The sequence below is a fragment of the Castor canadensis genome, chromosome 17 (assembly GCF_047511655.1).
Source record: "Castor canadensis chromosome 17, mCasCan1.hap1v2, whole genome shotgun sequence".
Taxonomy (NCBI): Eukaryota; Metazoa; Chordata; class Mammalia; order Rodentia; family Castoridae; genus Castor; species Castor canadensis.
This window is the reverse complement of record NC_133402.1, coordinates 1624711-1648404: the sequence shown is the minus strand read 5'-3', so window position 1 is coordinate 1648404 and position 23694 is coordinate 1624711. Positions and strand designations below refer to the sequence as shown.

At 56.2% G+C, this 23694-nt stretch overlaps 5 protein-coding genes and 3 non-coding genes across 12 annotated transcripts; 4 read left to right on the top strand and 4 right to left on the bottom strand.

The window, feature by feature from the left end:
• Positions 1-2409: 2409 nt before the first annotated feature.
• Positions 2410-4827, bottom strand: Gfer (growth factor, augmenter of liver regeneration). 4 transcript variants are annotated; one of them, XM_074060099.1, is made up of 3 exons: positions 4444-4827; positions 3836-4032; positions 2410-3183 (listed from the first exon to the last, which is right to left on the bottom strand). In XM_074060099.1, exons 1-3 carry the CDS (start codon positions 4696-4698, stop codon positions 3117-3119), a joined length of 519 nt encoding a protein of 172 aa, XP_073916200.1. In that variant the 5' UTR covers positions 4699-4827; the 3' UTR covers positions 2410-3116. The 4 variants fall into 4 exon arrangements, with proteins under 4 accessions (XP_073916200.1, XP_073916201.1, XP_020025004.1 ...); XM_074060100.1 differs by having other exon boundaries at positions 3836-3999; positions 4444-4823; XM_020169415.2 differs by having other exon boundaries at positions 2410-3188; positions 4444-4777.
• A 2865-nt stretch (positions 4828-7692) lies between these two features.
• Positions 7693-10372, top strand: Noxo1 (NADPH oxidase organizer 1). The gene is made up of 8 exons (XM_020169383.2): positions 7693-7996; positions 8091-8171; positions 8623-8698; positions 8802-8979; positions 9128-9309; positions 9403-9513; positions 9746-9863; positions 9954-10372. The coding sequence occupies exons 1-8, from the start codon at positions 7931-7933 to the stop codon at positions 10180-10182; spliced, it is 1041 nt and encodes a 346-aa protein (XP_020024972.1). The 5' UTR covers positions 7693-7930; the 3' UTR covers positions 10183-10372.
• A 142-nt stretch (positions 10373-10514) lies between these two features.
• On the bottom strand, positions 10515-16658 carry Tbl3 (transducin beta like 3). Its single transcript, XM_074060098.1, has 22 exons — positions 16524-16658; positions 15075-15126; positions 14884-14979; positions 14742-14789; positions 14499-14640; positions 14331-14415; positions 14081-14251; positions 13911-13986; positions 13733-13826; positions 13456-13637; positions 13227-13368; positions 13068-13126; positions 12861-12964; positions 12246-12393; positions 11929-12159; positions 11784-11854; positions 11545-11701; positions 11405-11463; positions 11132-11235; positions 10970-11041; positions 10728-10886; positions 10515-10652 (listed from the first exon to the last, which is right to left on the bottom strand). The coding sequence occupies exons 1-22, from the start codon at positions 16562-16564 to the stop codon at positions 10534-10536; spliced, it is 2412 nt and encodes an 803-aa protein (XP_073916199.1). The 5' UTR covers positions 16565-16658; the 3' UTR covers positions 10515-10533.
• Positions 16659-18342: 1684 nt separating this feature from the next.
• On the bottom strand, positions 18343-21542 carry Rnf151 (ring finger protein 151). 2 transcript variants are annotated; one of them, XM_074060102.1, is made up of 5 exons: positions 21392-21542; positions 20216-21154; positions 19721-19866; positions 19310-19406; positions 18343-18759 (listed from the first exon to the last, which is right to left on the bottom strand). In XM_074060102.1, the coding sequence occupies exons 2-5, from the start codon at positions 20216-20218 to the stop codon at positions 18343-18345; spliced, it is 663 nt and encodes a 220-aa protein (XP_073916203.1). In that variant the 5' UTR covers positions 20219-21154; positions 21392-21542. The 2 variants fall into 2 exon arrangements, with proteins under 2 accessions (XP_073916203.1, XP_020024974.1); XM_020169385.2 differs by lacking the exon at positions 19721-19866.
• LOC141418739 (small nucleolar RNA ACA64) lies at positions 21220-21347 on the bottom strand. The gene has a single exon (XR_012443384.1). It is a non-coding gene; the product is annotated as a small nucleolar RNA ACA64 (small nucleolar RNA).
• A 213-nt stretch (positions 21543-21755) lies between the features above and the next one.
• Rps2 (ribosomal protein S2) lies at positions 21756-23674 on the top strand. Its single transcript, XM_020169417.2, has 7 exons — positions 21756-21959; positions 22039-22128; positions 22373-22480; positions 22713-22886; positions 22972-23131; positions 23354-23445; positions 23546-23674. Exons 1-7 carry the CDS (start codon positions 21783-21785, stop codon positions 23624-23626), a joined length of 882 nt encoding a protein of 293 aa, XP_020025006.1. The 5' UTR covers positions 21756-21782; the 3' UTR covers positions 23627-23674.
• LOC141418690 (small nucleolar RNA SNORA64/SNORA10 family) lies at positions 22516-22647 on the top strand. The gene has a single exon (XR_012443347.1). It is a non-coding gene; the product is annotated as a small nucleolar RNA SNORA64/SNORA10 family (small nucleolar RNA).
• Positions 23162-23295, top strand: LOC141418691 (small nucleolar RNA SNORA64/SNORA10 family). The gene has a single exon (XR_012443348.1). It is a non-coding gene; the product is annotated as a small nucleolar RNA SNORA64/SNORA10 family (small nucleolar RNA).
• Positions 23675-23694: the final 20 nt, after the last annotated feature.

Genomic DNA, 23694 nt, shown 5'->3' with positions numbered 1-23694 from the left:
GGTAGGCAGGTGCTCTACCTCTTGAACCACATCCCTGCCCAGCTTAATTTTGTTTTTGAGATGGAGTCTCATTAACTTTGCCCAGGCTAGCCTTGAACTCATGATCCTCCTGCTTCTGCCTCACAAATAGCTGGGATTACAGAGCGCACCACCATGCCCAGCTCTGGGTCCCTCACCTTGCCAGACCTGAACCTGAGGGGCTGAGAGCTCAGTCCCTGGGCTTTCTGTGCTGACTCCCTCGCTCTCTGTGATGACAGTTCTCCAATGCCTGCTCAAACTTGAACCTTCCCTTGTACTAGGGTTTCCACGTGTCTTGGCCTGGATGCCCTGGAAAACAGTCTGAGGCAAAGTAAAGTTTTATTGGGGGAGCAAAACACCAGGGAAGCCAGTTAGGGAAAAAGGACAGAGAGGTGGGGAAGAGGGGAACACAAATACAGGCAGTGTGTCCACATACTGACCACAGCTTTAGTAGGGAACCAATGCAATACATGCATTAGGCCTCAACAAAGGTAGCTGGGTGTGGTGGTGAACTCCTGTAATTTCACCTACTCAGGAGGTGGAGATCAGGAGGACTGTGTTTCAAGCCCAGGCCAGGCAAAAATTATCTCAACCAATAAACTGGGCAGCACTTTGTGCAGGGGACCGGTGGCTCACTCCTGTAATCTTAGCTACTCAGGATGCAGAGATCAGGAGGATCGCCCTGGCAAACAGCTCACAAGACCCTATCTCAAAGCACCCTTCACAAAAATAGGGCTGGTGGAGTGGCTCAAGGTAAAGGCCCTGAGTTCAAACCCCAGTACCACACATACAAAGAAAAAAAAAAAAACCAAAACTGGGCAGCATCTGTCAGCCTAGCTATGTGGAAGGCTAGGTGGGAGGATCATGGTCCAGGCTGGCCCAGGCAGAAACACAAGACCCCACCAGATGCCAGAAACACAAGACCTCACACCTGTAATCCTAGTTCTTGGAAGGCTGAGATTGGGAGGACTGTGGTCTGAGGCCAGCCTTGGCAGTTTGTGAGACCCTTCTCCAAATATAACCAGATCAAAATATGGACTTGAGGTGTGGCTCAAGTGGTAGAGTGCCTGCCTTGCAAGTGTGAAGCCCTGAGTTCAAACCCCAGTACCTCCAAAAAATAAGTAAAAAGCAAGATCAAAAATAACCAGAGCAAAATGGACTGGAGGTGCCTGCTTTGTGAATGCCTGATTTGTAAGTGTGAAACCCTGAGTTCAAACTCTAGTCCCACCAAAAACAAAACAAAAACACCAAACCACAAGACCCTATCTCAAAAATAAAGCCAAAAGGGCTGGGGGGGGGGTGCCTCAAGTGGTAGAGCACCTGTCTAGCAAGCACAAGGTCCTGAGTTCAAAACCCAATACCAGCTGAGTGCCAGTGGCTCACACCTGTAATCCTAGCTACTCTGGTGGTAGAGATCAGGATCGTGGTTTGAGGGCAGCCCAGGCAAATAGTTTGACTCTATCTCAAAAATACCTAACACAAAAAAGGGCTGGCTCTGGTTAAAGCGGTACAGTACCTGCTTAGCAAGCATGAGTCCCAGAGTTCAAACCCCAGTGCTGACAAAAAATACAATAAAACCCCCAATACCCCGCCTGCTCCCTCCCCCCCACACAAGCCAGAGAGAAGCATGGAGGAGGGAGGAGAAACTTCTCTTACAGCTCTTCCTACCTCCTGTCTCATTTGTCACCTAGCCCCTCTGGGCAGTCCCTGCAGAAGTCAGCACACCCAAGGGGGCCCTCAGTGGAGGAAGCTCCTCTACTGGAGGCGCTAGGAGGCCATGCCAAAGGTGGCCCTCACCCAGGAAGAGGCTCATACACTGCAGGGTAAAGGTGGCTTGCGACTTTATGGTCACAGGACTGGGACACACACTGCTGTTGGACTGCTCTGGTTGGGAGACAGTCTGGGGACAGGTCATACCCAGAGGCCAACTCCTTGGCCACAGCCACCCACCCAGTCTCCTGCTCCTTTCTCACCCTGCCTATTCTGTGGCTACCTTCAAATGTATCCAGCATTCTCTTCCACCCTGGGGAACTTTCCTCTCAGCTGTCACATAGGTCCTTTTCCTGGTTCCTAATCACCTTCCCCTCCCTGCCTCATCCCAGCTCAGCAGCTAACACCGTTCAAATTCATATCAATCTGCCATTCCTTGGGACTTGCCTTTGCTGGGGCCTTCCACACCTTGGTCCATCTGGCCTCGCCTTTCCTCTGCCCAGTGCCCTCAGCAATTCTGGCTCCCTCTGCCCCAGCCACTGGGCCTCCCTGCTGTTCCAGAACAACCCTGGCCTGCTTCCACTTCAGGACCTTTCCCTGCTCCTAAAGAACCAGAACACAGAGGCAAGAACAGGCCCATCCTTCCCTGGAAGACCCAGCACAAAGCACACAGAAACCAGGCATTCTCCAGCATTTTATTTTGGTCTCAGACTCTGAGGAAGTTGCTCCTGGGATCCCCTGCTGACAGGACTCGAACAGTTATGGAAGGCCTTGTGCCAGGCAGGCAATGTGTGGCATGGTGGAGGACCCTCAGAGAAAATGCTACCTGAGCTTTCCTTGTGGGAACAGCTCTGCCTCCAGCCCACAATTCTGAAGTGCCAACAGCACAGGGCCGCTGAGTCCACTGCTCCGCAGGTGTCCCACCTATAATGGAAAGGCAACTGCCTGGCCTCACAGGGCAGGCACAGAAAACCCAGGCCAGGCTTGGCTGCCTTCCTGTGTTGTGTATGACCTAGTGACAAGAGGCTGCAGCCAGAATGGCAAGAGGCAGCCTGGGCTGCTCCTGCATCCCTCACCTACAGTGCCACAGGATCTCAGCAGGGGTTTCCTGCAGTGGACATCTCCACTTCTACTCTAACCTGAAGGGAGGCCCATGGTACTGTCCTGGGGACCACCCAACTGAGAAGACAGGCTCTGGTTCAGATGTACTTTAATCAGTGCCCCACCCTTCTCCAGCCTGGCCACTAACAAGCCCTGGCTGACTGCCCCACCCCCCCAGGCTTGGGCAGGCCATCCTCTAGTCACAGGAGCCGTCCTTCCAGCCATCACGCCATCGCTCATCCACTTTTGAGCAGTCGAAGTCAGGCTTGCCCAGCTTACGGTTCACCTCATTGTGCAGGCGGCACAGCCACTGGGAGAAGGATGCTCGAGTGCGAGTGTCCGGCTGGTTCCTGCCTATCCTGCATGGGAGGAGCAGAGGATGTAAAGAGGCAGTGTCTTCGCCATCTTCTGAGGGAGAGGAGCTGGGGCGCTGCTCTAAGGCACACCTGGGTGGACCCTCAAGCTCCACGGGACAGGAATACCAAGAGTAGGACAGACCCTGTGGTTTCCTGAGGGTGATGGACTCCCAAGGGCTGCTCACACACCCACCTGACAAACCCTGACAAGAGCCCAGGGCAAGACATTAAAGCATAAACCAGGCAACTTTACAACCTTATAATAATTAGGCAGCCTTGCCCAGCCTCTGGCCCCAGGCAGAATGCAGAGGGTGGGGCCAGGCACAACTACCTAACTGTTTCTTAGCACCTGAGGTCATGGTGCCCCAGTTCAGCAAAAGCCCTCATTCTAACTGTCCAGGCTTCAAATGGCATGGTAGCTCTGCCTATGGGAAACATGGAGTGTCTCAATGAAGAAAAGGTGGCTCTTTGGAGCAAAAGCAGTAGGTTCCCCTGTTCTTAAAGCCAGCAATCCAGAAAAGTGGAGTCTTGGCTAACCTGCCCAGAGGCCCCAAGAATGGTAAGCAAGGGAGATGACAAGGGATATATATCCTTTCTGGAAGACCCAGGCAGCTTGGCTGATATGACATCAACCTGCAGTCACAGCTTACCTCTTCCTTATGTCTTCAGCACACTCCTCACACGGATAAAATTTGGAAAATAAATGTATGAACTGTGTCATGTCTTGCTGCTGTTCTGGGGTGGGCAGGTCCGGATAGTAAGCGGCCAGGGTGTGGAGAAAAGCCCAGCTGTGACGGCCCAGTTCCTCTCGATCCTGTGGACAATCCTCCCTAAACTTGCTGTCCCTCTGCAGAAGTAGGCCGACCAAGGGTCAGTTCACTCTCCCCCAAACAGAAGCCCATAGAGTTCCCCCTTCGATGTAGGTCAGTGGCAGAGCGCTTGCATAGCATGCGCGAGGCCGCGGATTCGATCCCTAGCACCACATAAAAGAAACAACAACAACAACCACAGCAAAAAGAAGAAAGAAAGGAAGCTCCCTCTTTCTCCGCCCCAGCAGCCCACTGAGTCGGGACAGAAGTCCTGCAGCCGATCCAGGCCGAGTGCGGCTGCAAGCTCAAAGTTCAAGGAACCTGGGGGTCGGGGGGGGGGGCAGGTTTGGACACAGAGGGCCGGGGCCCGGGGAGGCCTGCCCGGGACACCTGACGAGGTGTGCGGCGCAGGGCCGGGGCCGGGAGGTCGGGCGGGAGCGTGTCTGCACCTTCTGCTGCGTCCTCATCCACGTCTTGAAATCCACGCAGGCCCGGCAGGGCCGCCTCCGAGAGGCGCCCTCTGCGTCCTGCGGCTCCGAGGCCGGGGCCGGGGCCGGGGCCGGGGCGGCGGAGTCTCTGCGCCCCGCGCCGCGGCCCCGCGCGTCGGTCGCCAAGTCATCCGCCACCTCGGAGCGCACGCCGCCCGGCAGAAAAGAAAAGAGGCTGCCGCGAGAGAAGCGCGCCGGCTCGCCGGGGGCCGCCATCTTGCCCGCGCACAGCCTACCGGGCCAGGACGGCCTCCAGAGGGGCCTCCAGGTCGGCCTCCAGGCCAGCGCGCGCGCCGCCGCCAGCGCGCGCCCGCAGGAGCCGGGAGAGCGCTCCGGAGCCGGGCTCGTGCTGGCGCCGGAGGCGGTGCCTGGTGTCGGGGCGGGACCGGAGGCCGCAGCCCCGGCCCGGGTGGAGGCGGAGCGCGTGGCTGCGGGGCGGGTCGAGGCGGGACCGGAGGCCCGGGCCTGGCCGGGGGCGGTGCCGGAGGCCTGGGCGGGTGTGGCATCGGGGTCCGAGGCTCGGGCCCTCCTGGCGCCTTTGGCCCTCGTTGCCCGGGCCGGGCCCGCCGTGCGCCGTCCATGCGGACGCTCGCGCTTCCTCCAGTAGAAGAGCAGCGTGTTGTGGAAGACGCGCCGCGGCCGCGTTGAACCCTCGGGCTGAGACGAGGTCGGGGATGCGGCCCGGGTCGCCCCCATCGCTCCACTCGGACAGTCTCACGTGCCCGCGTCCGGGTTCTGTGCCCTCAACTGGGCGGCCAGGCCACCTGCCGACGCCATGGCAGCGCGGCGCTTGGCGTGACCGCATAGAGGCAGGTGCGCGTTAGGACCCAATGACCGTCTTTGTGACCGGCACCGTGGCAACCGGCCCTCTGTCAATGCGTGGCGGAGTCGCGGCATCAGAGGAGCCCCGCCTCCAATCCCATCTAGGCAGCAGCCTCAGAGATTTCCCCCTCCTCGTTTCATGGGTTCATTCATTCCTAAATGTGCAGTGGCTACTCTGCTCCCAGCACTGGGTCTCGCTTTGGGCAGAATAGGAAATGATTCTGTCCCTGACCTGACCTTAGCTTATAGTCCAATCAGAGCTCAAGAAGAAAAAAGCCCAGTCGCTAATAAACGTTTACTTATAGACAGGTGGGATCCATGCAAAGGGTTTGGAAATAGGGAAGGTCTCTCTGATGAGGGAACCCTAGGCGGAATCCTGTAGGATGAGGTGCACCTTTGAGCCCAAGCCCAAGGTTAAAGGGTCTTGGCATTTTGCAGAAATAGGCCAGTGGAGCACCATTCTGGGAAGGGGGAATGGAGGGGAGATCCAGAGGTGGGTGTGGGCCCACCACGGACCTTGTCACCTGCTGTAGGAATCGGGATCTATTCTAAAAGCAGTGGGAAGGTGTTGGATGATGTAGGGATGGAGTACAATGATTCTATTTCTGTTCTGTAGATTCCTCTGGTTATCATAGGGAAAGTGGATTTCTTAGGAGCAAGTGAGGAACCCCTTGCCAAATCCACAGGGATGAGGCTGGGATTGTAGTTGTCCTGGTGAGAGAAGGGTAGGGGCTAAGGAGGAACAAGTGGGAAGGATTTTGGATTGGTAGGTTCCTCCTGATAGGTCTCTGTTAGTACTTAGTCCTTCTCCCTAACTTCTCTCCTGTCTTCCAGGATTTCTAGAAAAGCTGGTGAATAAGAACTAGCTGCTAAAGGCAAAAGGTGCTGAGAGACCAAGTCCAGGATTGCACAAAATACAATTTAGGGGCTTACAGACTGAAGTGTGTTCACTTTGGTGCAGGAGGAAGGGGTTTATATTGTAAGCTAGACAAAGGTGACCCATGGCCAATGGGCACATACCTGGGCTCTCTCAAAAACTTTGTCAAATGTCAGTTCCTGCCAGGAAACACTCAGCTGGCTTTTTTTCTTTTCTTTTTTTTTTTTTTTTTTTCTGGTACTGGGGTTTGAACTCAGGGCCTACACCTTGAGCCACTCCACCAGCCCCTTTTGTGATGGGTTTTTTTCAAGATTGGGTCTCTTGAACTATTTGCCTGGGCTGGCTTTGATCTCTGCCTCCTGAGTAGCTAAGATTACAGGCATGAGCCCCCAGCGCCTGGCTCAGATATCTTAATGACTTTGTTTATCCTATTAGGTTTGGAATGTGTGCTAGGATTATCTGGCAAGCCATTGGAGGTTGCAACCAAAATGGCTGTATCCGCCTATCATGTCAAGCTGGATCCCTACACAGGGGAGCAGGGTCTGTCCCACCCTGGACCTTGCCAAGCCAGAGGGGCCCTCAGGGTTGAGTTGGGGAGGGTAACAACTGGGTTAAAGACACTTTCCTAGTCATTTGTGTCAGCAGGTCAACAGTGGGGAATTTGGAGGGCTTCAGAGAGAGCCACTGGTGGGACATACAAAGAGGCTCTTTGTTGAGGTTGAGACAATTTCCTGGAGGGATGCCCCAGAACCTGACCCCTCCAGACGGACTGGAGAAGAATCTTGATGCAGAATTGGTGGCCCCAGAACCAGGAACTGCCTTGCAGCAGGGTTGTTTGGGACTCCAAAAAAAAAATCTCCACTATAAGGAAGCAGAGCACCAGGGCAAGCCCTCTGTCCAAGGCTTACAGTGCCTGCTCCACCCTAGGGATGGAATGGGTCACTCCTGACAGTAAAGGTTATGTTTGCAGGAAGTTGTGACAAATCACGTATCCAGAAGTATCTCTCAAAGCAGTCCTAGTGACCACCTTCCCAGACCTCAAGTGCCAATGACCAAAAAATGGATAGTTCCTCCTGCCCCATTTCTTCCCCCTGTAAGGGAACCCGTGAGGGAGGCTTTGCGGTCCAGCCCTCCCCCAGTTTGTCTAGAACATCACGGGAATTACCCACTTAACACAAATTTCCTCCTGTCTGACTTGGGGGTATAAGAGACTCTTTATTCCACATTAGGTTGAGAAAGCACTTGAAGTCATAAGCACCTGCAGAGGCCCCACAGAGTTCAGAGACAGCTGTAGGGCACACCCTGGCAAGGGGTTGTCGGGGATGGGGGGAGGAGAAGAGCCGAGAGAGGGGCCAGGTGAGGCGGCACTTTGATGAGTCTTCCTGCTCCTCGCTCTGGCCAGATTCAGGAGGGAGGCCCCGGGTAGTAGCAGTTTCAGCCCCTCCAGTGCCCTGCTTCAGGACAGACCCATACCTCCAGGACGGTCAGCTCTTCCCTCATCCCACCCACCCTGCCTTGGGCCCCCCAAGCCCCATGCTCCTGTGGTCAAGCTCTCTAGATCTTGTGCTTGGGGGCCAACCAGGAAACTGGGCCCCAAGGGTGTGGCTACTGTGCAGGACCTAGCTTGGGGCACTGTTGGGGAATTCCATTCAGTCCACTCTTCCGGCTGCTCAGAGTCCCATTAAGGGCAGGGACGCTGCAGGATCCTCTGTCACACTCCAGAATCACAGGACGCAGGAGGCCACAGTGATGGCAGGTCTGAGGCACCCAGTGTCGGTGTGTGCAGTGGCTCTAGTGCAGACGGAGAGGCTCCAAGTATGACCATACAGGGTTCCTGATGATCCCCAAGGGGGAGGAAAGGGGTGTCTGCCTATTCTCAATCAGGTGCCCCCAATGTTTTCTCGTGCAGACATTTGCCTTCTCCGTGCGCTGGTCGGACGGCAGTGACACCATCGTGCGCAGGAGCTGGGATGAGTTCAGGAAGTTCCAGGTAAGTGATCCTGGGGCCAACCTCCGACTGAGCAGTCCCAAACCTCCCCTCCCACCTCCCAACAAAGGCGGCAAGCCAGGCACCAGTGGCTAACACTTGTAATCCTAACTACTCAGGAGACAGAGATCAGGAGAATCAAGATTCGAGGCCAGCCAGGGAAAATAGTTATAAAGACCCTATCTCCAAAATACCGAACACACACACACACACACACAAAAAAGTGGCTCAAGTGGTAGAGCACCTGCCTAGCAAGTGTGAGGTCTTGAGTTCAAACCCCAGTACCACCAAAAAAAAAAAAAAAGGCTGCCTCTTAGTATGTCTCACTAATGACCCCCACCCCAGAGCCTCAATTTCTGCCCACGCGGGGCTTCCAGCCCCTAGTGCCCTGGAGAGACCCTTTCCTCCCCCGGGAGTTGGCTGGGCTCTCAGACAACCCACTTCTGCCCCTCAGAAAATCCTCAAGAGGAACTTCCCAGTGGAGGCGGGCCTGCTGCGACGATCTGACCGCATTCTCCCAAAGCTTCCAGGTCAGGCACCCCAGGGTCCCAGGAGGGGCAGGGAAGCAAAGCCCAACGGGGTGGGGGGTGGGGGACGACTGGGTCCCACAGTGCATCTTCCTTGTGCCCACAGACATGCCGCTGCTAGTGCGCGGGGGGCGCACTGGCCGGGGCCTCGAGCGCCTGCGGCTGCTGGACACCTACGCACGGGCATTGCTGGCAACCTCTGATCGTGTGTCACAGAGCCCCATGCTCACTGGCTTCTTTGCACCCCAACCTCTGGACTTGGAGCCTGCGCTGCCTCCTGGCAGGTGCTTCACTCACACACCCTTACTCCCAGCTCTCCTCACTTGTTGGCAGGGCTGATGAGCAGGAGCAGATTGGGAGACTGGAACAATTTGTGGGGGCACAGGCCCCTTTTCGCCCACCTACTCACGTCTCACCTGCTGTCCCTCCCAGCCTAGTGATCCTGCCTGCCCCTGAGGAACCCTCATCCCGCCCTGCAGAGAGCCCTGCCATCCACAGCCTGGAGGCTCAGAGCCTGCGCTGCTTGCGACCCTTCCACACCCAGGACACGCGGGGCAGGTCTTTCCACACACGGGCCCAGGAAAGCCTGGATGTGCTGCTGCGACACCCCTCGGGTAGGGTCACCAAGACAGGAACCCAGGGACTTGACTTTTAGCTCCCAATAGGAGCGTGCCACAGGATGTGAGCCCCTTCTTCATTTTACACAGGCTGGTGGCTGGTGGCAAACAAGGACCAGCAGACAGCCTGGTTTCCAGCTCCCTACCTGGAGATAGCACCAGGCCAGAGCCAGGAGGCGGGCATGGCTCTGGGGAGCAGTGGTATGAGTTTAACCCCCACCCCAGGCCCACCACTAGCACGGACCTTGTGATAACAAGATTGGGCCACAGGAACCACACACATCTGGAGGGGGTGATGGCAGGGGCCTAGGGCTTGTGCTAGGTGCCCACATGACAGGGATGCCCAAGTGGGTTTAAGAGTGGTCCTGGTAGCCAAGAGCATTGAGCCCATACAAAGGTGGGAACACTGGTGACCTCCAAACACCCATTCCAGGGACTCAGTTCTGTGCTTCTCGGGCCTACGAGAGTAGCCGTGCAGATGAGCTGTCAGTTCCTGCAGGGGCGCGTGTGCGCGTGTTGGAAACCTCGGACCGGGGCTGGTGGCTGTGCAGGTGCGTGGGGCGGAGTTGTGGCAGGCCCAGCCTGGGGGAGGAGCATGGGGCAACAGCTAGATCCCTGACCAAGCCCTGCCTTCCTTGCAGGTATGGTGGCCGGACGGGTCTGCTCCCTGCAGTGCTCCTGCAGCCGGAAGGGCTGGGTGCACTCCTAAGCGGGCCAGGGATCCTCGGTGGGGAGGACCAGGCGGATGAGGTCAGGGTTGCTCGGCCAGCAGTGCCCGCCCGCCCCAAGCCGAGTGCCATCCAGAGTCGCTGCTGTACCATCACCCGCAAGGCCCTTCAGAGGGACCCTGGGCAGTGGGGGCCCCCTTGAGTGTGTGTGCAGTCCTGCAAGGAGGCCGTGCTGTGCACCCCGACCACAGGCAGAGGATCCAGACCCAAGGGACCACCTGTGGTGGCTGCACCTTCCCAGGGTTGGGAGAACAGATGAGGGTGGGACTCCCTGGCTGGCAGGGCCAGGAGGCAGCAATGTCCCATTTCCTCTGAATAAAACTTCTGAATGACCCGAGTCTCACTGTGTTGTCAGGGACTGTGAGGCCTCCTGCCAGGCTGGAGCAGTGGTGGGCTGGGCATTGAGACCAGACACATCCTAGGTGGTCAAGGGTCCTTCGGGGAGATTTCCCACATCTACACAAGGAGCCAGCATTTTTAGAAAACTACACCTTTATGTGTCTGTGAGGGCTGCAGGGGCAGCAGGGATAGGGGACAGCTTCATGTTGTGCCACAGGAAGTCCAAGAAGGTGGCTGCCTGCAGCATCCGGCTGAGCCGCTGAAAGTGGCGTTCTGGGGGAAGGCACAGGATGGTCAGAGGTCCATGTACCCACTAGGTTGCTCCCTGCCCAGGCTGTGCCCACATACCAGTGTAGGGCAGCAGGGCCTCCAGTGCAGCCCGCACACCCGCGTAGGCCAGTAGTTCCTCAGGAGCCTCATGCCGCAGCAGCACACCCAGCACGGCCTGGGCCTCATGGCAATGCCGGGAGTTGGTGTTCCATATGACACAGAAGCGCAGCAGGGCCTCTGTGGGCAACATGGGGTTTACCATGCCTGCTGGGCTATCTCACCCTGTTTCCCTCCCGCTGGCTCCCGAGCCTGCCCGGGACCTTTCTGGTCTCGCCGCAGTCGAAGCACAGTGGCTTCTAGCTTCTTGCAGGCCTCAGGGTCCCTCCGGATAGCTGTGGGAGGGAAGTCTGATTGAGCTCGAGGAAGGGGTTTGATAGTCCCCGAACCCCCACCCCAAGTCTGCTCCTGGAGCAGGCACTCACCCTGTATAACAGTCAGCACAGTGTGGGGCCGATCCAGGGAGATGGCCAGGCCTAGTGCCCTCAGGTATCGCTTCTCATGGAGCAGGTTGTCCAGTTCCTGCTGCCTGGAGGGGAAGAAGGACAGGGCTATCAGGGACCCTTATCTGGGCTGAAGGCAGCTCTGTTGGCCTGAGCCTGCACACACCTACTGGAGTTAAGCCCCGCCCAGCCTGTTTCCTTATGCTGCAAAACCGGCGGCATGCAAAGGGGTACTGCTGCTGAGCCCAGGCTTACTTGACCACCTGCTCTTCCCGCTTGGCCTGCTCCTCTGCCTGCTCAGCCTCGGTCACATCCTGGGATCAGACTTGGGTCAGACAGGCACCAACCTTGTCTCCCCCTCCCCCACCCCTCCCTCTCCCTTCAGAGCCCACAACCTTCCAGAGAATGACCCGGGAGTCACTGCCGCCAGTGAGGGCATGGTCATCCAGTCGGCTGCAGTGCAGACCCCAGACCTTGTCGTCATGGGCGTCCAGTGTCCGCACACACTCGTTGTTTTTGATAGTCCAAAGTTTCACAAGCCCGTCAGAGCCACTGGGTTTGCAAGTGGGAGGGACTCAGTGTGGGAGCTTGCCCCCCACTGGATACCCCTCCCACATGCCACCAGTTCACTCACCTGGAAAGCAGCTGTGTGCCACGGCTCACGAAGGCCACTTTTAATACCGAAGCATCATGCCCCTCAAATGTCTGTGGAGGCAGGAGAGGTGAAGGGTGTGAGATGGCATCAGGTGGGAGGACTAGGACCAGAGGATGCTGCTTACCTTGAGACAGCTGAAGTCCTGCAGTGCCCAGAGCTTGATGGTGCCATCAGCAGAGGCAGTGGCTAACACTTGGTCCATGGGCGAGAACTGGACACACCAGAGGCCACGTCGGTGGCCTGAGAAAACACCCAGCAGCTGGCACTGCGGTAGGGCCCAGAGCTTAGCTGTACGATCCTGTGAGCCTGTAGCCAGCAGCTTGTCATTGGGGGAAACAGCCAGACTGTTGACGTCCTGGTGACGGAAGCAGGTAGCAACTCAGACCCCTATCCTAGCAAGGGCTCAACTATACTCCCACCCCAGGGGTCAGATGTGGTCACTTTGTCATGGCAGCGCTGGGTGGTCTGGGCCTGCAGGAGAGTGGGGCTACTGTCTGGGGTCATGCCCTTGGATAGCAGGGCTTCAGGAAGTGGCCACAGCTTCACAGTGCAGTCCTGGCTGCTTGTCACTAGGAAGGACTCCTTCAGCCTGCAGAATGACCACAGAGAGGGAGACACTGCTGAGGCCCAGATGGCACTGTCTGCCAGCACACCACAGAGGCTGCCCCAGGATGAAGACTGGCATGTGTTACCCCCACATGCCTCTAATCCTCTGCCTGCACTGTCACCCTCAGTGCCACTATGCCCAGCAAACTGATCCCAACCATGGGACCCCAGCCCTAAGTGCAGGGAATACCTTCTCTGACTTATTCAGTGTCTTTGCCTCTACCCCAATGCCCTTTCCTCTTTGTCCACCTTACTCTAAGGCCACTTCTGAAGAATCCTTTCATGGCAGCTGGGGTTCTCTGTTCCACATTCCTTGGCTGGAGCCTCAAAGAGTGGCCAAAGCCATCACCACCTCCTCCTCCCCACTGCTCCCCCCACCAAGCTAGAACCCTATTAGCGTGCTTGAGCTTCTACCTCCTGACCCCCCTGGATCCAGCCCTGACCTGTTACCTAGAGCAGCAGATGGTGCCTACACTGTGTGTGTGCCCAGAGCCCTGAGCCACACAGGCCACCTGGCCAACCTTATTCATCCTCCAGATCCGGATGCTCTGATCCTGGGGAGAGGAGGGGTTGAGGAGAGACAATGGGCCATAGACCCATTGCCTTGGCTTCCCCACCTGAGAGGTGTGTACTTTCATCCTTCTCATAGGACCTCACCTTGGCACAGCTGGCAAAGAGCCACCCCTTCCGGAACACATCTAGGGCCAGGACAATGTCTGGAAGGGAGAGGACAGGGGTCAGTGTAGCAAGCTGGTAGGAAGGAGGGGGCAATCAAGTTCCAGGCAAGGCCCCAGGGTGTCAGCAGGCTTCACTTGCCTGTGTGGCCATGGAGGATCTGGCAGGCTGATGTCTGCAGCTCAAACACTTTGAGGCAGGGGCTGTTGGAAGCCACAACTATGTGGGAGTCCTTGGGCCCAAGGAACCGGACGTCCAATACCTCCTCACTGTAGCCAGCAAACTGTGGTGGCAGGAAGGTCAGAGCTAGGGCCTGTGTAAATGGAAGGCTATGCCCCCAGTCCTGGGCTGGGAAGGGGTAGGTGCTCACCTGTTTTTGCAGCTGCAGGGAGCATGCCTCATAGAGCAGGAGGTTGTGGTCGGCGGTGACACTGAGCAGGATGCCGGCGGTGTGAGTCAGGGCACAGTGGGTCAGTTCCTGTCCTGGGCCTGGAAGCCTTGGCTGGGTGTACACACACTGCCCAGAAGCTGCCTCCCACACACGCAGGATCCCTGTGTGAGGACAGGGGCTGTTAGGACTCACAGGCTTACCTTAGCTCTTGTGCACAGCCCAAGAGCCCAAGAGCTCTGTGGCCAGCCCTATATACCTTGGTCACCAGCTGTCAAGAAGTGCAGGCCTGAGTTCTTCACACCCAGTGCAGGTGCTGGCTCCTCAGGCAACAGCACAGCAGCCTCCACGCTCTGGGGAGGAGCCAAATCAAAGGCTGTAGCCATGCCTTCCACCCCCTGCCCAACTCATCAGCCCTGGCCCATGGATTCCCCCACCTCAAATACGGGCACAGTCCTTGTGGCCTGGCAGCTCCGAAGGTCCCAGACAACGCAGATCTTGTCTCGGCCAGAGCTGAGGAGACATAGCTCCCTCAGTTCTGGCAACTTGGCCCGGGCCTCCCGTACGAGCCCACCTCCTTCCCTCGCCCGTGAGGCTGGCTGCTGACCTGAGCATGGTATGGCCGTCAGCACTAAAGCCCAGTGAAGTGACAGCACTGTAGTGGGCAGTGAGCATGACCAGGCATGAGCGGTCCTGCAGTGACCACACACGGATGGCGGAGTCCACGGCTGAGGAGAAGAGCAGTAGGCGAGTAGGGTCCGGGTGGAAGGCCACTAAACTGCAGACAGGTGTGGGACAGATGAGATGTGCTGCCCAAGGGGTGCCTCTGCCCACCTGCCCTCCACCACCCCACTCACTGCACAACACCAGGCGAGCCCCGAAAGTGGTGTGTCCCGTAGTGCCGCACAACGTCCCAGACACGCACAGCCCCATCACAGCCACCTGTGGGAACGTGTTTGAGGTGACAGTGTGTGTGCAAAGCCCTGCCCGTATTCTCCAGCCCACCTGCCTGTCTGCAGCCCTACCTGTGGCCAGCAGCGTGGAGGTGGGGTCAAAGGCCATGGTGGCCACAGGAGCTGTGTGTATCGCTTTCCACAGGCGGGTGATGCCGCCCTCTCTCCAGGCCCACTGGGCCAGCAGCAGTGCTCGGCTGGCTGTCACCAATATCTGGGGGGAGGGTGCAGTTCAGGGATGAGGCACCCGCCTTCATCAATTCAAAATGTGGAAGGGAGGTACCAGAGCTCACTTCCGGCCCCTAGCTCTCATACCTCATTGTCAGGGCTGAGGTCAAAGGCAGTGATGTCTTCTTGGTCCTCCTAAGGGATGAGTAGGAATCCAGAGCTCCATGAGAGTGGGCTGCCCTCCCCACTATTCCCTCATTCCTGCCCACCCGCCTCTGCCTGCCCTCACCTGCTCCAGGCTCTGTAGCACAGCCCCTGAGGCCACATCTAGGACATTGACTCTGGTACCACAAATGCAGAAGAGGTACTGGCCAGTCTGGTCCAGCTGAAGACAGAGGGGTCTCAGCCAAGGCAACACTTGACACCTGCTACACAGCCCCTGCTTGCCCCACCACCCTACCAGTCCCTTGGGTCTGGTACCTGTGCTTTCCCACCCTTGTAGAAAGGCTCAATCTTGCGCTCCACAGCATAGCTGGAAAGAGAACAGGAATGAGCGATCACCTAACCCCTGTGCTGGGTGCTCTCCCAGAAGTGAGCTCAATACCTCTGCAGAGTGCCTGGGCAGCAGCAGGGACCCAGGGGGACAACTAGCAGCCCTGAGTGTGGGTGCTGCTACCCCTTATGTTACAGAGAGGTTAAGACCTGGAGCTGATTAATGATCTACACTGGGTCCTCCAGTGTTAAGAAGTGGGCCTGAATCAGGCTACCCAACAGCTCAGTCTTCAGACTGGGGGCTGCCTGCTGACTGTGGGAGGTCAGGCCTAGTACTCCCCCCTCCCCACTCTGGTTCCCTCCTCCAGCCTTGGCCTCACCTGATCCCACTCCCCAAGCAGTTGTCCTTTCTGCAACCTGACTCACTCTCTTCTCCTTCCTCCACCTTAGTCCAGGTCCTTGCAGAGGTCTCCTCTGGATGGTGTTTCACTTCTTTACTGGGTGCCCTACCTACTGCTTGCCACTTAGCTTTTAGAGCAAATGACCATGTTACTGGCCTCTCCTTACATGCCTCCAAGACCTTGTGCCCACCTTCCTTCCCGCTCATGCCCCACACTGCATATCATTCCTTCTGGCCCAGCCCCTGCCACAGGTCTTTTCCCTGTGCCATAAGTTAAAACACATATAGGGCACAGGCATAAGGGTCTCTGGGTCTCTCTTCCCAGATTCCAATGACTGGTTCACTCCACTCCCCAGAAGCCTGCCAGCCAAGACAGGATCAGCCCTCCAAGAGAGATGCAGTCAGCTCCCAGCTTCTTTTTGTCACTGCTTGTCACAATCCAAAGTTACTCAAGGACTAACGGAAGTGACTTTTAACCCGTGAGGTTGTGCACATATGGGAGCTGAGTTTGTTCCCACCCAGGCACTAACCACGAGCTGTCCAGCTGAGGACTGAATGAGCACAGGATTCAATGTCCCCTGGACCACTGCGGACCCACCCATCTCCTGACTTCTCTGGAGAGGCGGGACAGCCGGTGAGAGCTCCCCAGGCCTTCTGCCACAGTTGTTTCTTGGACTCCCGTCACAATCCAGTCCCGATTTGTGCTCAACTAGTTCCCTTCCCCTTCCTCTGGGGTTTCTCGTCCCCACTCCACGTCCCTAAAATCGGTTCCTTGTCTCAGTACCGACGCTTGCTGCGTCTTTGCGGGGCCAGACTCCGTTCCGCCCTCCCCGGCAGCAGTCGGTGCCGGCTCTCCAGCCTCCTATAACCGCGGCCTAGTCCAGGATCCCGCAGACCGGGTATCTTCCCTCATCCGAAAGGGTGCTCAACCCACGGCCAGCATTGCTCCACGCGCACCCCGGACGCCTCCGTTACTACGGCAGCGAACCCGTCCTCCTCCCCAGGCGGTGCCCGCAGCCCCGGCAGCCCGAACTCACTTAGCCTTGAAGCTGCCCACTCTGGCCGCAGTCTCAGCCATGCCGCAGCCGACACAGCAGCCGCCTCGTGACGGTAACCGGCGCGGAGCTCCACACTCTCGGCACGCAGAGATGATGTCACCAACAGCGACTACTGTTACGTCATCAGAACATGCGCCCTGGGCGCCATCTTTGTTACGGGTAGTGGCTGTTTCTGACTTGGATGGTGGGATGTAGCCCTGGCCAATGGGTGCAGGCTAGGCTGGCAGGCGGTCTTCCTCTCCTCGTCCGACTTCTTCTCCCCGTCCCCCCCAAGTCAAACTATTTTTTTTTTTTTTTTTTTGGAGACAGGGTCTCGATATGGAGCCCTGATTGACCTTGAATTTGTGATCCTCCTGCATCAGCCTTCCTGGTACTGGAATTATATTTTAAAGAAAGTTTGTCTTGGTTTTGGTGGAGACTGGGTTTTGAACTCAGGGCTTCGCGCTTGGAAAGCAGGTGCTCTACCGCCTGATTCATACCTCCAGCCCATTTATTTTTGGAGATGGGGAACTATTGCTTGAGCTATTTGCTTGGGCTGGTCTCAGCCTCCCAAGTAGCTGGGATTACAGGTGTGCAGCCACTAGCGCCCTGCTCTTTTTTTTTTTGGCGGCACTGGAATTTGAACTCATGGCTCACGGTTGCTACTCTGACAGCCCTTTTTTTGTGATGGGTTTCTGAGATAGGAGCTAGTTAACGATTTGCCTGGACTGGCTTCAATCATCCATCCTTCTGATCTCTGCCTCCTGAGTAGCTAGGATTACAGGCATGAGCCACCGGGGTGCCGAGCCTCTTAACGCAAGTTTTTGTTAAAGACATTTGGAAGTGTTTGCTTCTACCCCTCAGCCTCTTGGGGCTTGGAGGCAGCCACGGTGGGGTAATCAGTGACTGGATTAAGTCATGAACCTATCTCTGTATGGAACCTATCTCTGTATGGGCCACAGTCCCATGTGAGAAATACATCAATGAATAAATTTCAGTTGGGCATGGGTAGCTCATGCCTGTAATCCTAGCTACTCAAGAGGCAGAGATCAGGAGGATAGTGGTTAGAAGCCAGCCTGGGCAAATAGTTCTCAAGACCCTATCTCGAAAAAACCCTATCACAAAAAAATTGGGCTGGTGGAGTGGCTCAAGGCGAAGGCCCTGACACCATGCAACAAAAAAAAAATCTCATCTCTTGCTCACTTTCCAGGAGGCAGCAGAGGGTGAGAGGTAATCAGACTATATGATTGTGGAAATGCAGATCACCAGGGAAGAGGCCCAGGGCAGGAGGTACAGGTTTAAATGGAGTTGTGAAGGAGGCTTCTTTGAGAAGGCAACACATGAGCAACTGAAGTGAATGGAGTCCTGTGGTTTTCTAGAAGTTCTGCTCAGGCTGAAGGACAGCCACTGGCCCAGACCCACAGAGACAGGTAGCTACAGAGAATTCAGGTTCCTTGTGAGCCATTACCAGGAGTTGGTTTTTACTCTGTGTTCAAGCTTTTGAGCTGTTTGTGCTACTGGTCATGAAACTGGTAAAACAGATTGGAGGAACAAGTGGAAGAAGAGACATTAAGAGGAAAAAAGCAAGCAAGCAAGCAAATGGAAAGGAAGGAAAGAGCTTTCCAGAACTATTCAGTGTTAAGACCCAGTAGAGGAAAGAATTTAAAAGCTGGGGGATAAAAGGTAAAGTGGGTGTGTAAGGGGGAGACGTGCCTGGGGAAGTTCACAGGGGCAGCAAATGTGACAGTGCACTAGACCAGCAGGCACAGAGGTGGTGAGGTGGGCCTGGCCTGGGCTCCGCATTTATTTAACCCTCTATTTACACCTCCGTCACAACACTGCCCTCTAGAATGGTCTCGGCCTCGTCCTGCGCGGCACCCAGGAAGTTTCCGAGCTGGGCCAGCTGCCTGCGGATGAGGTTGGTGGTGCGATGCACCCGGCGCACATGCCGCAGCAGGCTCAGCACCAGGTTACCGCTGCGCTCCTGGCGCGCGCTCCAGGTATTGCGCAGCTCATGGTGGCAATTACGGTGTGCACGCTCAGCCAGGCCCAGGACGCAGCGCTGCTCCCCACCTTGTTGACAGTGTTGGCGGTGCTCAGCCAGGGCTCCACGGGGCACCCGCACAGTGCAGCCCTCGTTGGGGCAGGTCATCTGCTCGAATGGGCAGGCATCCTGGTGCCCCTTGCGATGGGCCAGGGGACATGTCACCAAGCAGCCAGCCTCTGCGTTCTTGCACTGTGGGTGCAAGAAACCTCCATGTGAGCTAAACCAGGTCAGGCATTGCCAGCTGGGCACCCCACAGAATCCCCAATTTTATGACATTCCACTGATCAGGAATCTGTGAACTGAGTAACTCCTAAGCTTTTTTGACTCCTTGAGAACAGCTGAGGAAATTCTTGGATGTGGGAAGATGTTAAATTTTCCAGGATAGGGAGCAGACCTAAGTCTTGGAGAATAGGGAAGGCCTAGCTGGGTTGGTCTGTTAAGTGATTGGTGTTTGTAAAGCTTTTTATTTTAAATGCCTAGTCTCATCTGTGAAGTGAAGGGCCTGAAGAGTGCTGCTCAGATACCAAACACTTCTTCCTTTAAAATTCATCTATAATTCTCATTTAACAGCTGAAGCCCCAGGGACTCAGCAAATAAAACAGTAGAGCTGTGACTCAAACTCAGCTAGGCCTGCTGCCCAGGGGCTCCATGTGAATCTCGGAAGAATGGATTCTCCTTGCCCCCTCTCCTGTTTCTGCCCAACCCCAGACGGGTGGTGGGAAGGGATGCTCAGAGCTACCTTGACTTCTAGACGGCCAATGGTTTTCCGGAGCTTATTCACGTGGACCATCTTTTTCCTTTTCACCTCTTTCCTGCAGCATGGACAGGTGTTTTGTCTGGAAGGAGGCACAAGTGGGAGGGAGTGTTGGGGTAGAAAAGGGGCAAGCAGAGGTGACAGGTTTCCCAGGTGGTCCCTTCTTTCCAGTTGGAGACATGAGGGTCCTCTAGGGAGCTCATGGTCCTTAGGGGCTTCTAAGGACTGTAGACAGACACCACAGGGTGAGAGGACCCAACTTCAGTGTCCCATGTTTTACAGCTCAGTCTTATGGCCACTGGGACCCAGAGTCCGACAAACATGCCCATTCTGGGTCATCAGAAATGGCCTAAGCTCCCCCGCTGCCCTCTCAGCCCCCTGGGTATCCAGCAGCACCTGGCTAACCACTGGAGTATGCACTTTTTGCAGAAGATGTGGCTGCATGGCAACCTCACTGGCCTCTTGAGAACCCCATGGCAGACGGAGCAGAGGAAGTTGCAGTCAGGAGGGCTGGTGAAGAGGTTGAGATCATACCCGCCACTCTGCAAAGGCCAAGCCTGCATCAGGATCTCGCTGGGATCAGGCTCCAGCCCCTACTCCATTCATACCCAGCAATTTTGAGTGGGGAGGTAGGCCACAGGAGAGCCCAAAGTAGAGGGCTTGAGTCAGCACCCACTTTTAGGGAGAAGATTTAGGGGTTAAGACTTCTCCAGGATTGCCAGTCCCTCGCTGGATAAAGTGAAATTGCCCTAAATTAGACCCAGCTACGGCCTTCTGAAAGGTTTCTTCATTCAACCCATACAGGGATCAATCCTTTCTCAGAGCGGGATCCATTCCTGTCAGCAGCATAGGTTACCTGCAGCCGGGAACAAATCTCAGGGCAGGACTTACCATGATCTGTATCTGGACGGCAACTCCACTGCTGCCCAGGGCTCAGGAGCCTCCATTTCACAGCAGGGGTGGGCCGACATCACAGAGGCATTGTCCAGCTCAGGCCAATCACAGCTGTAGTCCAGGGCCCACTGGGACCCTGAAGCCATTTAACCCTTGCTGCCCTCTAATGGCAGGCAGTATCTAGACTGGTCCATGTTCCCCCGTTCCTGCTTTGGCTGTGGCTGACACGTGACCACCAACCAGCACTGGGCAGGGAACCAAGGTTCTAGGGGCTGTTTCCCCAAGGCCAACAAGATCATAGGGACTTCGGTCCTTCCAGATAGTGTCAGCCAGGTGGCCAGGTCTTCAGTAGCCTTAGGGATTTAGAAATCAATCCATGGGTTTTCTTCACTAACAGCCATGATTAAGTACTAGCTCCAGATGCAACTTGCTGCCCCACAGCAGAAGGCTCAGCTTGTTGGAAAAGTCCCTCAGAGCAGGTTTGCCACCTGGAGCCTTTGAGAAAGTGCGTTGTGGAGGGGGGTGGGGATCCAGCCTGGTGATAGACGTTCTTGCAGGCTCAGCCATCATTGGGAAGCAAGTTCACCCAAACCTATGCAGTCAAAACTTAAACCCGACCCTGCAATGACAGCAGCAGGAAGCCACTGAAAACTCAGCTCTTAATTTCCACTCTTGCTACTGGTTTGGGGGCCTGACCTGGGCCACGGATAAGCAGACCAGGTTTCCCAAGCCTGGCTAAGACTTAGGAATCATATGTCAAGCTCCCAAGTGGCTCTCCCTACCAGAGCCAGAACAAATGCTATGTTTCCAGGCAGGGAGGACGGGCAGGACTTGACCAACATACACGCGGTTAAACAGTTTTAATTGAAATGTAAGGATAACCGAGCTCTTCTACCCCCGCAGTCCTGGAGGCGTCAGCATCCGGCTCGGGGCGACCTGCGGAAAGAAAACGGGGTCAGGAGTCGGAGACCAGAGGCCAGACCGCGAGCACCTGCGCCAGGGCTTGTCGGGGTCTGGGTTTCACTGTCCCACACTGGATCAGTGGGTGGTGAGCTGAGGCCCCTGGAGGCTCTGGGCGCCGAATCTCACCCACGGCCACGGCCAAAGCCGGGGATGATTTTCAACGAACGCCAGTCCCCCTCTCCCCCCAGGTCACCAGTGGGACCCACATACCTAAGAAGAAGACAAGTGACGAGCATCTGTACTAACAGCAAGAACAGCCAGGCAAGCGCGCATATTTATAGCGACCTCCTCCCGCCCCGGCCGCGGCGAGGGCAGATGCGCAGGCGCCCGCAGAGCGTGAACCGAAGAGCCAATCACAGCAGCCTCTGGATGCTCGCGCGGGGCAGCCGAGATCTCGCGGCGCTTGGAAGACTATAAAAACTTTCTCCGGGCGGTGCTCGTTCTTCTTTCTCCGGAAAAAACACGTGAGTTGGTTCTGTAGTGGCGGTGGCTTGCTGTTTGGGCGGCGGGAATCCGCAGACATCGGGCAAGGGCTGGGTCTGGGCGGCTGCAGAAGCCAAGGCCCCGCTGACTGGTTGGCTCTTGTCGTTTTCCATAGCAAATGGCGGATGACGCCGGTGCAGCGGGAGGGCCTGGAGGCCCCGGGGGCCCAGGCATTGGAGGCCGCGGCGGCTTCCGTGGAGGCTTCGGCAGTGGCCTCCGGGGCCGCGGTCGCGGCCGTGGTCGGGGTCGTGGTCGGGGCCGCGGGGCTCGTGGAGGCAAGGCCGAAGATAAGGAGGTAGGTTCTGGTAGCATGTGGGACCGGTCTGGGGCGGTGCTGCGGAGGCGGTCCTAATGACCGGTGCCTTTCCCTACAGTGGATCCCTGTCACCAAGCTGGGCCGTCTGGTCAAGGACATGAAGATCAAGTCTTTGGAGGAGATCTATCTTTTTTCCCTGCCCATCAAGGTACTGCTGCATCAGCCAGCCTCAAAGAGTACCGTTTGCGCGGTGACATTACAGGGACGGGTCCAATGTCTATTAGAGGGACTATGCATGGGCGTGCACCTGCGACATCGGTTATTGCGTGGGGTCTAGGAGAGACGGTTATTTCTACTTACTGCTAGGAAGCCTGGTGAGGGAGGGTTCACCGCAGTTCCCTACTGGCTTTTTAAGTTTTTTACTTAACGTTGTCAAACCTGGTTTCTTGTAGGAGTCTGAGATTATTGACTTTTTCCTGGGGGCGTCCCTCAAGGATGAGGTCTTGAAGATCATGCCTGTGCAGAAGCAGACTCGGGCTGGCCAACGCACCAGGTTTAAGGTATCAGCGATTCTGTGCAAGCAGGGCTGGATGATACTCTCTCATTCTGCATAGTTACACTAGGTCTCATCCGTGTGACTTTCGTACAGGGAGAGAGAGAAAAGAGCTCCTTAGGACCATGGATTGGCCTCACAGTGGCCACTCTTGCCTAGAAGGGCACAACAGGCTTTGGCCAGTGTGTGTACCACTGTCGTGGAGGATTATCTGCCATTTTACACATGTCTCTTCACAGGCATTTGTAGCCATTGGGGACTACAATGGTCATGTCGGGCTGGGTGTTAAGTGTTCCAAGGAGGTAGCCACTGCCATCCGAGGTGCCATCATCTTGGCCAAACTCTCCATTGTCCCTGTGCGGAGAGGCTACTGGGGGAACAAGATTGGCAAGCCTCATACTGTCCCATGCAAGGTAGGCTAAGTAGTGGTGAGTAGACTTCTAATGAAGCCACTGCTTACTGACCCTGTCTTCCTGACTGTCTCCTGATTTTTCCCAGGTGACAGGCCGCTGTGGTTCTGTGCTGGTGCGCCTCATCCCTGCCCCCAGGGGCACTGGCATCGTGTCGGCTCCTGTGCCCAAGAAGCTACTGATGATGGCTGGTATTGATGACTGCTACACTTCAGCCAGGGGCTGCACTGCCACCCTGGGCAACTTTGGTAGGTGGCACACACAAGGATGAACCATGGCCTCTCTCAGCTCCGCTCGATCACACAGTCTCAGTGTGTGTTTGGCGTATTTTAAGGGAGAGAGAGGAAGGCCCTCCTAATGCACGGCAGACCTGCCCTAAAGTGGCCTCTCTGTTCCTAGGAGTGCAACAGCTTCTGGCCTGGGGGTAGGTACCCTAAGTCTGACCACCAACCCTTCCAATTATTCTGTAGCTAAGGCCACCTTTGATGCCATCTCCAAGACCTACAGCTACTTGACCCCCGACCTCTGGAAAGAGACCGTGTTCACCAAGTCTCCCTATCAGGTACTGCTGGTCCAGCCAGTGGGATTGTCTTTGGCCCAACGTTGTGGCCAGACTCTCATGCCTAAGCAAGTGTGCTACAAAGCTCCATTTGTCTTTTTAGGAATTCACTGACCATCTTGTGAAAACCCATACCAGAGTGTCTGTGCAGAGGACCCAGGCTCCAGCTGTGGCTACAACATAGGATTTTTTTAAAAATATGAAAATAATAAAAGTGAATTAACCCTGTTAATGGTTGTCTTTGCCTGTCTA

What these genes read in the sequence shown, in the direction of transcription:
- Gfer (XM_020169415.2), bottom strand. Translation starts at nt 4,698, where the DNA reads ATGGCGGCCCCCGGCGAGCCGGCGCGCTTCTCTCGCGGCAGCCTCTTT. An exon ending in GGATGAGGACGCAGCAGAAG is followed by an intron (nt 4,033 to 4,443) that starts GTGCAGACACGC and finishes CTACTTCTGCAG; the next exon opens with AGGGACAGCAAGTTTAGGGA. An exon ending in GCTGAAGACATAAGGAAGAG is followed by an intron (nt 3,189 to 3,835) that starts GTAAGCTGTGAC and finishes CCTCCCATGCAG; the next exon opens with GATAGGCAGGAACCAGCCGG.
- Noxo1 (XM_020169383.2), top strand. Translation starts at nt 7,931, where the DNA reads ATGGCAGGTCTGAGGCACCCAGTGTCGGTGTGTGCAGTGGCTCTAGTG. An exon ending in TGCAGACGGAGAGGCTCCAA is followed by an intron (nt 7,997 to 8,090) that starts GTATGACCATAC and finishes TTTCTCGTGCAG; the next exon opens with ACATTTGCCTTCTCCGTGCG. An exon ending in CCTGCGCTGCCTCCTGGCAG is followed by an intron (nt 8,980 to 9,127) that starts GTGCTTCACTCA and finishes TGTCCCTCCCAG; the next exon opens with CCTAGTGATCCTGCCTGCCC.
- Tbl3 (XM_074060098.1), bottom strand. Translation starts at nt 16,564, where the DNA reads ATGGCTGAGACTGCGGCCAGAGTGGGCAGCTTCAAGGCTAA. An exon ending in TGCTACAGAGCCTGGAGCAG is followed by an intron (nt 14,790 to 14,883) that starts GTGAGGGCAGGC and finishes CTCATCCCTTAG; the next exon opens with GAGGACCAAGAAGACATCAC. An exon ending in GGCACCATCTGCTGCTCTAG is followed by an intron (nt 12,394 to 12,860) that starts GTAACAGGTCAG and finishes GTCATTCTGCAG; the next exon opens with GCTGAAGGAGTCCTTCCTAG.
- Rnf151 (XM_074060102.1), bottom strand. An exon ending in ATACTCCAGTGGTTAGCCAG is followed by an intron (nt 19,407 to 19,720) that starts GTGCTGCTGGAT and finishes GCCTCCTTCCAG; the next exon opens with ACAAAACACCTGTCCATGCT. An exon ending in TTGGCCGTCTAGAAGTCAAG is followed by an intron (nt 18,760 to 19,309) that starts GTAGCTCTGAGC and finishes TTGCACCCACAG; the next exon opens with TGCAAGAACGCAGAGGCTGG.
- Rps2 (XM_020169417.2), top strand. Translation starts at nt 21,783, where the DNA reads ATGGCGGATGACGCCGGTGCAGCGGGAGGGCCTGGAGGCCCCGGGGGC. An exon ending in GCAAGGCCGAAGATAAGGAG is followed by an intron (nt 21,960 to 22,038) that starts GTAGGTTCTGGT and finishes CTTTCCCTACAG; the next exon opens with TGGATCCCTGTCACCAAGCT. An exon ending in TTTTTTCCCTGCCCATCAAG is followed by an intron (nt 22,129 to 22,372) that starts GTACTGCTGCAT and finishes GGTTTCTTGTAG; the next exon opens with GAGTCTGAGATTATTGACTT.